General features: G+C 41.0%; 1 protein-coding gene across 2 annotated transcripts in view; it reads left to right on the top strand.

Annotated features, from left to right (window-relative positions):
- Positions 1-17,594, top strand: part of LOC115232620 (tyrosine-protein phosphatase non-receptor type 13) — a 117,161-nt gene that overhangs the window by 63,363 nt on the left and 36,204 nt on the right. Inside the window, exons 1-8 of one of the 2 annotated variants that reach the window (XM_036500692.1) lie at positions 972-1,031; positions 1,572-1,654; positions 2,376-2,440; positions 8,638-9,483; positions 11,513-11,660; positions 13,302-13,398; positions 14,480-14,573; positions 17,142-17,347. In XM_036500692.1, the coding sequence (XP_036356585.1) occupies positions 2,398-2,440; positions 8,638-9,483; positions 11,513-11,660; positions 13,302-13,398; positions 14,480-14,573; positions 17,142-17,347 (1,434 nt within the window). In that variant the 5' untranslated portion in view covers positions 972-1,031; positions 1,572-1,654; positions 2,376-2,397. Of the gene's footprint in view, positions 1-936; positions 1,032-1,571; positions 1,655-2,375; positions 2,441-8,637; positions 9,484-11,512; positions 11,661-13,301; positions 13,399-14,479; positions 14,574-17,141; positions 17,348-17,594 lie in introns of those variants that run through there. The other variant, XM_036500693.1, reaches the window with a different exon arrangement.

Genomic DNA, 17,594 nt, shown 5'->3' with positions numbered 1-17,594 from the left:
TACATCAATCCCAGTGTATAACTGGCAGTTATTTCTTCAACCCCAAAACGATGAAAGACAAAGTCAACCTCTGCAGGATTTGAACTCAGAATGGATGAAATGCTGCTAAGCATTTTACCCTGTGTGCTAATGATTCTGCCAGCTCAACGTCTTGGATAATAATCATCATCATCGTCATTTAACGTCCGCTTTCCCTGCTGGCATGGGTTGGACGGTTTGACTGAGGGCTGGCAAGCCAGAAGGCTGCACCAAGCTCCAATCTGATCTGGCAAGGTTTCTACAGCTGAATGCCCTTCCTAATGCCGACCACTCCATGAGTGTAGCAGGTGCTTTTTACGAGGGCCAGTCAGGCGGTTCTGGCATCGACTACACTTGAATGGTGCTTTTAACGTGCCACCAGCACGGGAGCCAGTCAATAATGATGATGATGATGAACTTATTGTATCCAATACATTACAACTTGAGTTTTAATGGGGAATGACATTAACTTTAAGGTTGGATCAAAATAGAACATCATCATCATCATTTTATGTCCATGTACCACGTACTGGCATGGGTTGGATGGTTTGACTCAGATCCAATGAGTCAAGGACTGCACCCAGTGTCCAGTGCCTGCTTTGGCCTGATTTCTACAGCTTGATGCCCTTCCTAGACGGAAGTTATTTTATCATCATTTTATTTCTGTTTTCCATGCTGGTATGAGTTGGAAGGGTTATGATGGTCAAAGTCCTTTCTTATAAGGAAGCACTGCTCCCAAAGTCTAGGGGTTTCTATGTCTGCCGTATTTAGATCAGTTCAAAAGTGTCACTAGGACACATCCACTTATCTGTTGAACTCTTTTTACCAATATACTTATACTAAAATTGTAAACGTATATATCTGCAGAGTTAATATAATAAATATATATTTAAATAATATTTTGTTTTGATTTTACAGAGGGCGCTACCTACTTCAGTTATCCACAGATCAACACAAATTCCAGCTCAAGATAAACCAAGAGCTGGGCTTTGACTCACAAGACATCAAATCAGGTAAGTGATTCTACCAACAATATAAATACCTTTCCCAGAGTACCAAGACCCAATATTTTGGTCTAATTAAAGGGTATTGTCACAGAACTAGTGAATGGATGACGACGTCTTTATACTCTTTGGAAATGATTTTTACTTAGAATTTGTTGGTGCCAACCATCAGTAGTTTCCTTAGACTCTACTGTGTCTTACCTTTTTTACATCAAAGAAATGTCTAACAGACACAACTGTTTGGTTGAGAAGTTCACTTTGTAATCCCATAGGTCTGAGATCAGTCCCACTGCACAGCACCTCCGCCATAGATTCAGATTGACCAATGTTTCATGAATGGAATTTGGTCGTCAGAACAGTCTTGTTCCAGAAGTTGCATACCCAGGACAAAAAAATTTGTTTTTTAATCTCTCCTTCTTTAAGGTTGATATTTGACTGCTATTTCTAGTCGGTTGAACGACTGTCCAGGCGTCCACTGTCGTTTCATACCAAAATGGTTCACGAAATTTTTGGTATATTTCTAATGATTCTCTTCCTTTCTCTTCCCAGTGGATCCTCCACCATTTGCTGACATAGAATTTGCGGATGCTGACGACTGCGATGAAGAATCTCTCAGTCTTGGAAATTCCGAAGTAAATATGAAATTCCTTTATATTTTTATTTCTTTTACCTTTTTTTTCCAGTTGTTTGCGTTGTCCAGAAATTTGCTTCCCAACCCTATGGTCTCAGGTTCAGTCCCCCTGCATGGCACCTTGGGTGAGTGTCTTCCAGGTTGACCAAAGCCTCTGTAGATGGAAACTGAAAGAATTTTTTTTTATGTGTATTTGTGTGTGTCTGTGTGTAGCCTTGTCTAGACATGATGCGATGGTTGTAAATGAGCATCACTGTCATATAAGCAGTGTTGTTCATTTCCAGTCTTCCTTGGAAACCTGTCTGGCCATGTGGGAAAATATTACCTCCCTTGGGAATAGGTGAGAGTTGGTGACTGGGAAGGCATCTGGCTGTAGAAAACCTGCTTCGACAAATTCTGTCTGATCCATGGAAGCATGGAGATGTGGATGTTGGAACTATGATAATTTTTGTGGCTGTGTGTTTAGAAGTTTGCTTCTCAATCACAAGATTCCAGGTTCAGTCCTTGTGTGTGGCACCTTAGGCAAGTGTCTTCTGCTATAGCCTTGGGTCGACCAAAGGCTTGAGAATGAATTTGGTGGATGGAAACTGAAAGAAACCTGTCATATATATATATATATATAGATAGATATATTTGTGTGTTTAATGTTGACTTGTTTTGACCTCCCATAGTAATTGGTAAAAATGCCAAAAATTGAACTTAAAATTTTGTTGTACTTCCAGATGAATACATCAATTCCTAGTTATGATTTCCAACCAGAATCATTTGGAGTTCCAGCACCGATGTGGTAAGTCCGGCTGCTTTGGCTCTTTATTTTATGCCTGTTCAATCTGATCCATAACTTGGCTAACACCTGACACCCACCAACCCACCCCAAAACAAAAAAGATTAAAGATTATAAGTTGGATTAGCACAAAGAATGGAAACCAATAAGTTAAGTTTGGTTGGCATGAGGAATGGAAGAATCTAGTATTTGGAATGCAGATCTCTCAATGGAGTGGTCAGATACTCAGCAGTGGAAGTGATAAGAAAAGTGAATTGGTTGTTTGTCCAAAAATGTGAGACTTTTTCACTAAACTGGCAAATTCTTTGATTCAATTACTATTTGTTGTTGATGCTGATCGTCTGGCATTAAAAGAGTTTCTCAAAATTGCTCAGGAATACTTTTAACTTTGCTACTATTTCTAGCAGGTGGAATGTCCACATAGAGGTCCTCTGCATCAGTCACGGTTGTGACACTGATGAAATATGTAGAGTACATTGTTACTGCAATGCAGAGTACAGCTACACTGTACTCTCTACGCTACATCTAACAATGGTGCCCGAGTAATTGTGGCTGTTGTCTCCAGTTGTGAGGCTTTTCGTTTAAATATTTAACCAGGTTTTGAAAAATTCATCCATTTTTGACTGAACGGAAAATTTCCTCTTCATTTTCCTCTTTTAAATTCAAAAAAAGTCCAAGACACCCGATTGTTAGCAAAGGTGAGTCTCATATATTGCGGCCATGATGTTCCAAACATTATTTCCGACAACTTTGGGAGTTAAGAGGGGAAATCTCTATGTTGTCTCTCAACCAGCTAGAAACAACAGCCAAATCTCTTTTGACACGCTTTAACTGCTATTTCTAGTGGCCAAATCTCCCTCAAATCACACCCCTTCAGGGAAAGGATATATTGGTTAATAGAGATTAGGAAATTCCTAAAAAGACAGGATGGTTATGGCTCATGTTGGTTGATCAGGTGCCACATGGCCATGGCAGATGAGGAAGTACCTTCACAGAAACAGGGTCTCACTGCAACTCTGCCTGACAACTGGCAAATGCAGTAATGCAATTGCACAGTCTCCCACACCTGACCTGAACCAAGAGTCAGAGGGGTTGGTATTAAAAGGGCTAAGTCTACCACGCAATGTGAAGGATATTGTGCTTTCTGTCCTTTTAAGAAAAGGTATGATGGAGATTTAGTTGCTATTTCTAGCAGGTCGGGCAACTCTATAAAAGCTCTGTTGTCAGATCATGGAAGATGTAGGTGTCATGAAGGAAGCCTTAAGCAAGAACATCAGCTACCCATCTCCTCTATTAACCAGCTTGTTTTATCTATTTACTGGCAGTAGTCTGGAATCTAACCCCAAACAAGTTGCAGAGTCGGAAGATCTTGTCAAAGATAACATTATTGCATGTTTGCATGAAACCAAGTCTTCTAATCTAGGTTTGTAACACTCGCTCTCTTTATCTCTCTCTGCCTCTCCCCCTTTCTCTCTCTCTTTCCCTGATTTTTTCCCTATCTCTCTACCCCCCTCTCTCTCTCTACATTAATATTATATTTCTCCTCTTTTTTCTTCCGTCAAATGCAAACCCTTTTCTGCTTTGCTTTTCTCTTTAACATTTTTCTTTTTTTCTTTTCTTTTTGTTTGACAATTTAAAAAAAAAAACCAGCAAAATTAATATATTTGCTTTCAGCCCACTTGAAACAACACCTTATTTTAAAAGAATTTGTTATTTAATTAAAAACTCTCATTATAATTTTACAAAAGAATTATTTATTTGTCTTCCAAACCCTAGTGTAGTCATGACAACTATAGTTTGTTATTAAATAACTCTAAATTATTAGATATTTTCAAAATTAATTAAGAAATAAGATATTGTGTAGACAATATCAAGTAAAACAAACTATGAATATTTGCTTATTCTTGACAAGTAAACTTCAATAATTTTGTAAAACCACAACAATTATTTGCTTGTACTTCACTTTACATCTGTATCAGCTTTTTTATAATTTTTTCTTTGAGTTCATGGCTATTTCCTGCACCAGTTTCGCATAGCAGCCCCAGCCCATCCAAAGTACCTTGGATTGCAGGACGGCCTGCTGTGCTTACCTTGGATCGTAGGGTGACCTGCTGTGCTTGGGGAGACCTATTGAGTCAAGTACATCAACATCGAAATAAATATCAAATGGAAATTGTAGTTGTGATACCTGTGCTGGTGGCATGTAAAAAGCACCATCCAAACGTGGCCGATGCCAGCACCGCCTTGACTGGTTTCTGTGCCGATGAAACCATAAAACATCAACCGATCGTGGCCGCTGCCAGCCTCCCCTGGCACGTAAAAAGCACCCACTACACTCACGGAGTGGTTGGCATTAGGAAGGGCATCCAGCTGTAGAAACACTGCCAGATCAGACTGGAGCTTGGTGCAGCCTCCTGGCTTCCCAGATCCCGGTCGAACCGTCCAACCCGTGCTAGCATGGAAAATGGATGTTAAACGATGATGATGATGAAACCCTACTAACAAAATCATAATTCATTGAACAGAAGGTATTTGGTCACCCTGTTGATGCTGGTGCCAGGTGAAATGCAATTGTGATGGTGCCACATAAAAAGTAGCCAATACACTGTGTAAAGCGGTTGGCACCACGAAGAACATCCAGCCATAGAAACCATGCCAAAGCAGACAAATGGAGTCTGGTATGGCTCTCAGCTCTGCCAGCCTCTGTCGACCCGTCCAACCGATGCCAGCATGGAAAGCAGATGTTAAATGAGGATGATGAGGGTAATGATTGATTCTTAATTTATAGACAGAGAACTATCATTTAATTGTGAGCTCATAAAGTCATTACTGGTGATAACTAGATGTTGTTTTGTGGGAAAGCTAAAGTAGTAAGGTCATCATCATCATCGTTTAATGTCTGCTTTCCATGCTAGCATGGGTTGGACGGTTTGACTGAGGACTGGCGAACAAGATGGTTGCACCAGGCTCCAATCTTGATCTGGCAGAGTTTCTACAGCTGGATGCCCTTCCTAACGCCAACCACTCCGAGAGTAGCATTATAAAACTTTTTCCTACTCTGGTCACACATTCTTTCACACACACACACACGCATGTATGACCAGCTTCTTTCAGTTTCCATCTACCAAATTCACTCACAATACTTTGGCTGGCCTGAGATTACAGTAGAAGACACCGGCCCATGGTGTGATACAGTGAGACTGAACCCAAGACCACATGATTGGGCAACTGCTTACATCTGGACTTAACGATGTCCTTTGATCAATTAAAGCCTGTTTGACCCTCATCGTTTATTTCTGTTATTTCCAAATTCCAGCCAAAATATTTTTTCTGTCCGGATGACTTTGTTTTAAGTGGAGCTGCCAAAAATTCTTTGTTCTTTGAACAATGAGTCTTCAGCTTCAAACCAATATTTGTGTCTGTACAGGTTTTCACTTGATCAATAAAATAAAGGAGACGGCTGGGCAATCAACCCCTGCACTCAATCTCTCCTCCCCCTACTTCCCAATTCATATTTCTCATCTTCTCTGGAGAGATCATTCTTTTTTATTTTCCCTTTGTTCTAAAACTGTAATTGGGAATCTGGCAATCCCCCATTTCGGGTTTTCACTCCATTATTGTTAAAGAATAGATTTTTCACACTGCTGCTGCTGCTGCTGTCCCAATCACTTCTGATTGGATGCAAGACATTATTGAACTGCTTCAGGTGCAAACTCTGCACTCGGCCTGCTATTTATACCTTACCTTTGTCTAGTTCAGACAACACACTTCATATTTCAGCAGAGGCTAATTTCATTCGGCTGCAGACTTGTCTCCCTCTCTTCTTCTACATCCAGCTACGTAGCAAACCTGTTTCTGCTCTGATCATCCTCACCAATTCAGTAGCGCCTCCCTCCATAATCTCTCAATAAACATCTTCCTGTTTTCGGTCAATGGAAACCATTTCAGTTTTGCTGTGAAGATTATTTAGGTTCCTGTCTACATTGATGGAACAAAGGGTCTGGAATCTGCAAGCTCATTTCTGGCCATGGGGAAATACTGCCTTCCTTGGAAATATATATTTCTTTATTGCCCACAAGGGGCTAAACATAGAGGGGACAAACAAGAACAGACAAAGGGATTAAGACGATTACATCGACCCCAGTGCGTAACTGGTACTTTATTTATCGACCCCGAAAGGATGAAAGGCAAAGTCAACCTCAGCAGAATTTGAACTCAGAACGTAACGACAGACAAACGTTCTGAGTTCAAATTCCACCAAAGTCAACTTTGCCTTGGTCGACTTTTCCTTGGAAATATAGATACACATCTCATCATCATTTAACGTCTATTTTTGCATGGGTTGGATGGATTGACAGCATCCAACAAGCCAGAGAGCTGCACCAAGCTCCAATGTCTGTTTTGGCATGGTTTCTAGGACAGGATGCCTCTCCTAACATCAACCACACCACAGAGTGTGCTGGGTGCTGCTATTTTCATGGCCCCCAGCACAAGCAAGGTTGCCAAGTTGCGAGACAAGACCCTCTCCACTGTGTGCGTGTGGTGGGGGTGGCTTTATGCCTGGTGACAAGAGTTTAAAGTGTGGTAGAGAGACAGAAACTGGTGAGATCCATGGTTGCCCCCCATTATATAAAGGTTGGGTAGAAGGAATTGGTGGAAAGACGAAGATGCTGGGGGTGAGGTGTCAGAACATATTTTCAAAGGATGGGTAGAAGAGAATTTGGAAGGGTGGGGGAATAAATTCATTTGGGTGTGAGGGGAGAGTGATGGTTCATTAGGGATGAGGGTTACAGGTGGATTTAGTAAACGAGGAAGAACGGTGGCAGTTTAGTTGATGGTAAATGTATGAAGGGGAGGAGGGTGAAAGAAATAGGGGTGGGGAACAGCAGTAGGGAGATGGAGTGGGGAAGGGGGTGTAGATTTGGAAAGATTGATATGAAGAATCTTAACATCATCATCATCATTTAACGTCCACTTTCCATGCTGGCATGGGTTGGACGATTTTGACTGAGGACTGGTGAACCAGATGGCTGCACCAGGCTCCAATCTTGATCTGGCAGAGTTTCTACAGCTGGATGCCCTTCCTAACGCCAACCACTCCAAGAGTGTAGTGGGTGCTTTTTACGTGCCACCGGCACGGGGGCCAGTCAGGCGGTACTGGCAACGACCTTGCTCGAATCTTTTTACACGTGCCACCAGCACAGGTGCCAGTGAAGCGACGTTGGTAACGATCACGTTCGAATGGTGCCCTTTTACGTGCCACCAGCACGGAAGCCAGTTGGCTGCTCTGGCAACAATCACGCTTGGATTGGCACCCTAGAATTATTTTGTACAAGATTTAATGATTTTATTTCAATGAAAGTGGTTTTCTCTGAGAGTTTTATAGTTAAGTGAGGATGATAGGGTGTGGGGGGGGATGTGACCTTCACTATTAAAGGTCACCCAAGACTGGCATGATTGATGTGGTTAATGTTGATTGATAACATCTTATCAGTGAACATTCACAGAAAATACATAAGGGCTTGGGTTCCAGACGAGTGCTGTCTAAGAAAGTACCTCATTAGCCTTTGGCCTCTGATCAGAAAGCATCTTTGTTTCTTTCTTCAAGTATGGCCTCTCATCCACGCCACAACACAGCTCTCACTCCTACTTACCTAGATTCTCTTACCCTTTCTCTCTCTAACCATCTTACACACATGAAACTAATTACCACACACAACAGACTATAGAACTAAAGACACTTTAGGTTGTAACGATGATGATAATAAATAAATGACTATTTTATATCATGATCATGATGATGATGATCATCGTTTAATGCCCACTTTTCATGCTGGCATGGGTTGGACAGTTTGAGTGAAAATTGGTAAGAAGGGAGGCTGATTTGGCAAAGTTTCTACAGCTGGATGCCCTTTCTAATGCCAACCCCTTCGAGAGTGTAGTGGGTGCTTTTACGTGCCACCAGCATGGGTGCCACTGACCTGACACCAGCATTGGCCACAACTTCAGTCTCAGCTTGACAGGACAACACAAGCACAGTTTATCACCAAGGGTCTCTCGGTCACCTCTCACTGCCTCCGTCCAACAATTAATATTCTGCTTCACTCGTTTATTCGTTAACCATTACAAATATATTTTAATCTTGAAATTCATTATTTTTATCTAATTTTTTTGTGTTTTTCCTTTTTCTTTATTTGCAGCTAAAATTTCCCCGAAATCCTCATCTCCTCCTCCTTTAATCCCTCCCTCATCAATAACCAGCCCAGGCACCACCACTAGCACATCTGTCTGTGATATTTCTCCTGAAAAAGGAATCTGTGTCTATGACAGTCGTGATAATGGTGGTGCCGAAAACAGAAAGTTCAAAGAAGTCATTCTAGAGAAAGATCTTTCTGGTAGTATTGGCATAGATCTCACCAAAAAGAGTATGAAGGACAGTGTTGATGCCGGAGAAATCTTTGTGCATTCCATCCAGCCAAAAGGTCCTGCTGATTGCGATGGACTGTTGCAATGTAATGACCAAATTCTTGCTGTTGATGGAATCCCTGTAAAAGGTCTTAGCTGTAAAGGTGTCCTTAATAGGATACGGCAAAATGAACGGCCAACTGTGAAATTGTTGCTGTTCCAGAGATCTCAGACATCTCCAGTAAAAGACCACACTTCTCCGACTTCAAGCGTCTCCGATGTTAAATTACCAGCAAGTTCTTCCTGTCTCAAACTTAGCATAAAACCATCTAGGGCTCTGTCGAGTAGCACCGATGGTTTGGATTCTACAAAACATCTTAAACCCAAATCTTCTGTGACTAAATCTTACTTTGATCGCTCTTACATTCCGGAACATCACGTCTCAACTCCCAACATCTTTAATTCCATTTACCAAACTGAAGACGAGTCCATCCTCCCTGATACAAACCATACTACTTCAGCAGAACTTACAGATAAACCACAAGAGGATTCTAAAGACAGGTTTTCAAACGGAATAAAGCAGACCTTCTTTCCCACAAGACCTTCCCAAGTCCTTACAAAGAAAATACCTTCAATGAAAGGTAAGAATATTCTCCAGAATCGAAATTACCAATGTTGTTGTTGTTGTTTTGTTTGTTTGTTTGTTGAGCGAAGCGGTCTTCATCCCTTTAGTGGGAGAAGTCCGAAATGTGGTCCTTTGCTATTAGTAAAACCCACAGAAAAGAAAGCAGGTTAAACCTTGACACCGAAAGCATCAATGGATGGATGAATGCGCATCCAGGCTCAGCGGTTGCGTAGGAAGTCGGGGACAAGAAACAGGAAGAAAGAGTGAGAGAAAGTTGGAGCGAAAGAGTACAACAGGGGTCGCCACCACCCCCTGCCAGAGCCTCGTGGAACTTTAGGTGTTTTTGCTCAATAAACACACACAACGCCCGGTTTGGGAATCAAAACCGAGATCCTCTGACCACGAGTCCGCTGCCCTTACCACTGGGCCATTGCGCCTCCACTCTGTTGTTGTTGTTGTTTAGTTCTGGATCAACACCAAACATTTTAGTTGTGTGTATCTTCAATGAGGCATAGTTTACCTAGGTTGCATTATTCAACGTGTCCTTCTTTTCTAAGGTGGAAGACGTGATTTTGCTGCTATTTCTAGATTCAACAGTCTCACTAGTGTCTGCATCCAGTCCTTCATGGATGTTTCACATTTTATCAAACATTTCAAAAGTCAAAAAATGTCTTGCTGCCCTTTCCAGAATTCTACCATGATCCAGTTTGGAGTTGCAATGCATAATTTGGAAACTTCTGGTTTAGATGTCTTCCAGTTCCATGAATTCTTTGCACGTTCCTAATTGCATTGAATCACCAAAGATGGACGTATGGCTCCTGTTCCTCTCAGTATTTGAGTCTGTTGAAAGTTCAATTGTATGTTTGTCTACAGCTGATGCTCTGTAGAGTTTACAGCCTTTAATGCCCATGTTCTGTGCTGGCAGGGTTGGACAGTTTGGCAGGATTTGACTGGTTCAAGGACCACATCGTGTTCCAATGTCTTTCTTTGGCAGGGTTTCTATGGCTAGTAGCCTTTCCCAACACCAACCACTTTACAGTGTGTACTGGGTGCTTTTTTCATATCTATTTCTTTACTACCCACAAGGGGCTAAACACAGAGAGGACAGACAAACGGATTAAGTCGATTACATCGACCCCAGTGCGTAACTGGTCCTTAATTTATCGACCCTGAAAGGATGAAAGGCAAAGTCGACCTCGGCGGAATTTGAACTCAGAAATACTGCTAAGCATTTCGCCCAGCGTGCTAACGATTCTGCCAGCTCACCACTTTTCTGCCTCCAGCACCAGTGAGGTTGGCATGCAGCTTGCAAGACTATGAGCTCCAAGTGAGATGGCTTTATAAGGGGAAATGAGGGGTCAAAGCGTGAGATAAGGGGCCAGAGCAAAACAGATTTCTTACAGAAGAGAGGCCACATGGCAGGGGTGTGATTGAGGTGGAGCAAGGAAGAGGTAAAAATAATAGCGATGAAGTAGAAGTGGGGACAGGGAGCTGGGAATGTGGGTGAGAGAAGGTTGTTAGGGTGTATAGGAGAGATAAGGAATGTGGAGGAATATAATGAACGACAAACAAGTGTTGAGGATTGGATGTAGTGAGGGGTGAGGGAATTGAAGAGCAGCAGAATGGGAATGTCAACACATTAGACAGGAGAAAGATGAGGGGGTGAGATAGGGAGAGAGTCAGGCATAGTGTGTGGGGTGAGTGAGTGAGTGAGAGAGAGAGATAATTTAGTGGCTCAGAAGTGGGGAGGATGCTCAATGTAAAATGTGGATGGAGAAGGATAGTAAGGATGAAAGATGTCTGTCAAGTGAGATAATTCTGGGCAGTGAGAAAGGTTAACGATGTCATTTATCTCTCTCTCTCGTTAATTATGTAATTATCAAAACTCTGTTTTACTTTTACTCTTCCTTGAATTTGTAACTTTCCTTTATTCTCTCCAGAAACGACTACGGTCCCTCACTCTCTGTAGAAGTGCTATTACTTAGGTATACTCTTCCTTCTCCCTATCTTAACAAGCTCTCCACATCATACTTTATATCTTCCAGATGTTTATTTGAAGAAAGTTGAATCCTCAAGCAACACAGAAATGCCGGCCTCGCTGGCATCTCTGTTCAGCAGCCGTGACCAGCTGTTTGCTAATTCAGGAACGACAGACTTGTCTGAAAGACATTCTGAAAACTGGACTTTGTTGAGGTTGGTTCTTCTTAAATTATTTCTTCTGCATTTGCTAACAAACAATTTTGACAAGACATGGAGTTAGAATTATTGTCGCTACTGTTTGACAATAGATCAATCTGGTCAAACAGACCGTTCCAGCTGTGACCATCCTGTCTTGATTTCAGGTGTAGACTATCTGTAGGACTTCATTATTCAGGGTATCCTTCCTTTCTTTAGATAGTAGAGTGTGGTATGAAGAAGATTTGGCTGTTGTTTTGTTGAACACGGAGGTTTCCATGAAGCTTAATGTGAAATATTGTTTGTGGATATGAATGTGTGTGCAACATCCCAGTCTGGAGAACAGGGATATTTTGTCAGTTAAATGTTCAGGTTATGGACATTTAACCAGGACAGTGTTATGTACCTGGGTGGGAACAGACAATCTTTTCGACTGATAGCTGCAGTTTCATACAGAGTAGGTTCAATCCCACTGCACATCACTTGGCTAAGAATCTTCTTATGGAACCTCAAGTTGACGCCTTTCTGCTGAATGGAATTTGGTTGGCGGAAACTGTACAGAAGCCTATTGTACATGGTGTGGGAATGTAAATGGACCTGTGGTGGTGGTGGTGGTGGTGGTGATATTAACTCATTGGCAGAAGATATGTGTCAGCAAATCATCATCATCGTTTAACGTCCGCTTTCCATGCTGGCATGGGTTGGACGATTTGACTGAGGGCTGGTGAACCAGATGGCGACTTACTGAGAAGCAGTAAAAAACATTTAATTAGTTATTTCCTGTCAAGCTTGACTTTGTCTTGCATCTGACAGGGAATTAATATATACAAAAAGGTACCAGTTAATTACTGGGGTACTTCCTTCAAACATAACACCTTTTTCTGCCTAAATTACTGATTAATGTTTTTCTTAATGAAAAATTATTGATTTGGCAGGAGCAGTAAAGTGCTTGGTGGAGATTTTAGTTGCTGCCCTTTACGTTGTAGGTTCAAATTCCATCAGAGACAACTTTGCTTTTCTGCTTTTCATTCTTCCAGAATCACTAAAATACCAGTCATATACAGGGGTTGGTTCAATATAAGTGAGCATATATAGTAATATTGTTTTAGCTTTTAAGACATTATTCCTATATTTTCTCAATTATATTGACTCTCCCACTGGACCAAACATGTCGCAAGGTTCACAGACAACAGGGGGACCCCTGCAGTTGGCAAGTGGTATCCAAGAGATCAGAAAAGGGCCACTTGGAAGGCCTTCATGATGATGGGAAGATTGGGTCAAGAAGGAAAAGAATTGTGCAATCAAGACAGACTTGGAAGCGCACTGTGACCAGCAACGTATAACAACATCTGATGGTCTGGTTGATACTGTGATATATAGTAATATAGGGTCTGCCAAGTTAAAGGGTTTTGATTCCACAGGAATAGTGAGCTGCCAGGCATAATCTGGTATTTACTGGTAGTCTTTTTATGTTCTGATGTTTAAACTATACCAAGGTTGTCTTAACTTTCCATTGCTCCAAGACTGATGAAGTACCAGTCATACACTGTGGGTCAGTTTACTTGACAGTACTCCCCTTTCACCACAATTTGTTCTTGTATACCCTTTTTTAAAAAAATCTGTAGCATTCTAAGTTTTAAAAAAATGTATTTCTTTCAGCAAAAACACTTGGAATTTTAAGGATCAAAGACCAAATGAGAAATTCTTTGAATGTGTTTTAACCAAGATCCAAGGCTCTTTTGGATTAAACATTATTGTAAGTTAATCTTTCTAAATCTCCCTTTTTGCTCCCTTCTTCTGCAGTTGGAATAGCTCTTCTACAGCCAAGCCAGCTTCCTCAATTCTATTCCCTCACCAATTGAGGGGACTTTGTCTTGTCTTGCAAATCTCTTGGTCACCCCACCGGTGCTGGTGCGACAAATGAAACAGCCAATGCATGCCATAATATGGTTGGCATTAAGAAGGACGTCCAGCCATAGAAACCATGCTGAAACGGAGAATAGAGCTCAGCACAGCCCAATGGTTTGTCAGCTCTGGTCAAACTGTCCAACCCACTGTCTCAACTTTTACTGACCAATGAGGGCGCATAGTCTCAGCCCACGCATTCTCTAAATGATACCATCACCTGTCAGTCAGCGAAGCTGATTCAGTGTCAGCTTGTCTCACCTAGTGATGTTATTTTCTGCCGGCATGTTATGACTCTCAAGCCATTTTCAGTCTTCCCGCTTCAGCCATATATAGAAGCTGGCTTTTTCGACCGCCTCCTGTACTCTCCCTATTAGTTTTCGCAGCTCGGGGCTAGAAAAAACAAATCTTCTTTTGAATAGTGTTGACATTTTCCTTTCAATGAAGCCTCTAGCCCCCACTGCCAGGTGGTCACACTCGACATTCTATCCCTGTTCTCTGCATTCTTCGATTAGTTTTTCATACCTCTTCTCCTTTCGTTTCTCTGCATTGTCGATGTTCTCTTCCCATGGCACTGCTGGTAGGAGAGAATCCTCTGCTACCATCACCATCTCCTACCAGTGGAATAAACACAAATGATTATACGCACCACAAATCCATTTGAGAGGTTCTCTCTTGGTAAACAATACAGTATTGTGTATTCTAACACAACATCCGCTTTTCAGTTGGGATGAATGTTTTCTTTTGGTTTTTAATATTGCTTCTGTCACTATTAATTATTTCTACATATTAATTAATTATTTCTATTAATTATTAATTATTTCTACATAAAATCTGCATTCTTTGCAGCAGTGTTTTGTTAATTTTCCTTGAAAGCTTCTTCCTCTTATCTGAATTCTCAAACGGTTTATACCATTGATCTCTTTCAATAGGGTGGAATTGATACAAAAACAGATTTAGGTGGTGTTTATGTGAAATCATTGCAACCAGGTGGAGCTGCTCAACAAAATGGCACTATCCAAAAAAGTAAGTCTCTAAATGCCATTTTCTACCATTTTTCCTACTTAATTTGATGTTAATTTCTATAAACTTTTGTTAAGTAAAAAAAATCAATCAATTATTACTTATTTACAATAATATATTGAGAGATAAGGAATTATATACATTATTTCCATTTGACGGATATTTGTCCTCATCTTGTTTGTTGTTAACACAACGTTTTGGCTGATATACCCTCCAGCGTTCATCAGGTGTCATGGGGAAATTTCGAACCTGGGTTCTCATTGCTAAGGTGTTGTCGTCGTCGTCGTTGTTGTTGTTATTCTGAGTTCGATTCCAGGCAGCGACCTGAATAATAATGATATCAAAACATACCTTTTGAATGAGAACCCAGGTTCGAAATTTTCCCAAGACACCTGATGAAGGCTGGAGGGTGTATCAGCCAAAACGTTGTGTTAACAACAAACAAGATGAGGACAAATGTCCGTCAAATGGAAATAATGTATTATTGATTTAGTTTTACAGTTAATAAGATTCTACTGTAGTTTAGTTAACTAACTATAGACTTGCACTATTACCCAGTTTAGTCCCTCGGTTCCATTTCATGGAATCTCTTGCCATTATTGGACCATGTGGTCTACTGACAATTAAGTCTGCTCTTCTTCCCACTATTGAACTAATTTGTGTGTTGTAGCATCTTCTGCCTCCTCTCTCTTCTTCTCTCCCACCATCAAAAAACAATGAGGACTGATGCCCTTCTGCCCCTGACTCCTGACTTTTATTTTAGAAATAAAAGTGAACCTCTCACCGTCTTTGATATTAACATTGTTAATAGGAGGATCACTATGCCAATAATAATAATAACACATGCACTGGTTCAAATCACTTCTTTAACCAATTCACTTCTTGTTTAGTCTTACGTAAATTACTTAGCAACTTAAGGCTTGTGCACTGATGGTTACTGCATTGGTTTCATGACCTCAATGTAATGAGTTCAATTCCTGAACTGTGCAGTGCCTTGTATCCTTGAGCAACGCACATCATTTCATGCTTTGCTCTAATTTATTCAGCTGCAAATAAGTACTGACTGCAGTTTCAGTCCCTTTATGCCTCCCCACAACTAAATAAACATGTCTGGAAAATTTGCTGTAAACATTTTTGGACATGGGAAAATTTTCTGCAGGGAAATTCACCACAAGATGAAAAAGTGTCATATTTGGAACTCTGCTTGTGTTCCAAACATTAAAATTCTCTCAACATAATCTTCACCACTATCGTATAATAAAAACTTCTCATTGATTTCAAGAAATTTACATTTTTTCAGGAATTATATACCTACTTCTTCTGGTTGGGATAGGGGGATGCTTGGTTCTTCTTTTGCCTCCAGCCCCTAATATTGTGAGATAAATGTGCTAAAGGTGAACTTTCCTAAGGGAAAAATGTTTTTGATAAAATTTCACATTACCCTAAATAAGCCCCTAAAATATTGGGTTGTCTGGAAAGTTTGTGCCGACTTTTAAAGGAAAGAAAGAGGTCAATAAATACTTGCCATTACATTTTTAATCAACCAAATAGGAACCATTTTGTTGCACAATAAGTCTCCATCTTTCCTTTAACTTCCCAGAATTGAGGTGGTTTCATGGCAAAGAATTCATCAAGGTATCTTTTTACGTCATCCAAGGAATTGAAATTTTTACCATTAAGACTATTCTGCAGAGACCTGAATAAATGGAAATCCGAAGGAGCAATATCTAGTGACTATGGAGGGTGGGGTAACACATCCCAGCCGAGCTGCAGCAATTTTTGTCTGGTTCCCAAAGCATCAAGTGCCAAAAATGAAATTTCTTATCTTCCATTTTAAAGGGTTACAGAATTAACACAGGTTATAGGAACATAAACCTTCTTCCACAAAAAAATAGCTTAAACTGTGCTCTAAATGGAGGTGTAGTCAAATCCTATTTTATTGACTCAACCATGTTCTAAGATAAGTCGAAAGGTAAGCTACTATAAATTGGTACGAACTTTCCGGACAACCCAATAATTAACAAAAGCATGGAATGAGCCGCCAAGCCAGTCTCTCTTGCAAGCAATGGCAATGCTAAGCAATTTTTTCTCTTTTTGAAAAAATTTCAACTCAATAGGCGCAGGAGTGGCTGTGTGGTAAGTAGCTTGCTAACCAACCACATGGTTCCGGGTTCAGTCCCACTGTGTGGCATCTTGGGCAAGTGTCTTCTGCTATAGCCCCGGGCCAACCAATGCCTTGTGAGTGGATTTGGTAGACGGAAACTGAAAGAAGCCTGTCGTATATATGTATATATATATAAGTGTGTGTGTCTGTGTTTGTCCCCCTAGCATTGCTTGACAACCGATGCTGGTGTGTTTACGTCCCCGTCACTTAGCGGTTCGGCAAAAGAGACCGATAGAATAAGTACTGGGCTTACAAAGAATAAAACCCGGGGTCGATTTGCTCGACTAAAGGCGGTGCTCCAGCATGGCCGCTGTCAAATGACTGAAACAAGTAAAAGAGTAAAAGAGAGTTACCCAAACAAAATGCTTTTCAGATAAAAGCTTTCATCTTCAACTTTCTTTCAACAGATGATCGTATTTTGTCTATAAATGATGTCAGCTTACAAGACAAATACCATCAGCAGGCCGTGCGCATTCTCCATGATGCAACTGATAGAAGCATCCTTGTTTTGGGTCGAGTCGTTGAAGATGATTCACATGGAACCACTGCTAGTGAGACCCTGGAAAACAGTGTAGCACCTCTGCAATTTGGTGAAAATATTCCACAACCTAAGGTAACAATCTCAGCTAACAGGGTCTTGTATGGAAGAAATGGCATAGAATTGGGGGTTGCAGTTTGGTGTATGACAAACCTGTGATGACGGGGCAGTTGCCTTAAAAGGAACTGGGTCTTCTTTTATGATTCCATTCATGGCATAACTCATGCAAGGGGAATTGGTAGCTGCAAAAGGGAAAAGCATGAGAGATGTATATATAGGGTGGATGTAAGGGGTGGGTGTGAAGCAGCTGTGACAGCAAGAG

Source organism: Octopus sinensis, linkage group LG2, assembly GCF_006345805.1.
Source record: "Octopus sinensis linkage group LG2, ASM634580v1, whole genome shotgun sequence".
Taxonomy (NCBI): Eukaryota; Metazoa; Mollusca; class Cephalopoda; order Octopoda; family Octopodidae; genus Octopus; species Octopus sinensis.
Note: the sequence above shows the minus strand (reverse complement) of the source record. Positions and strands in the feature narration are given on the sequence as shown.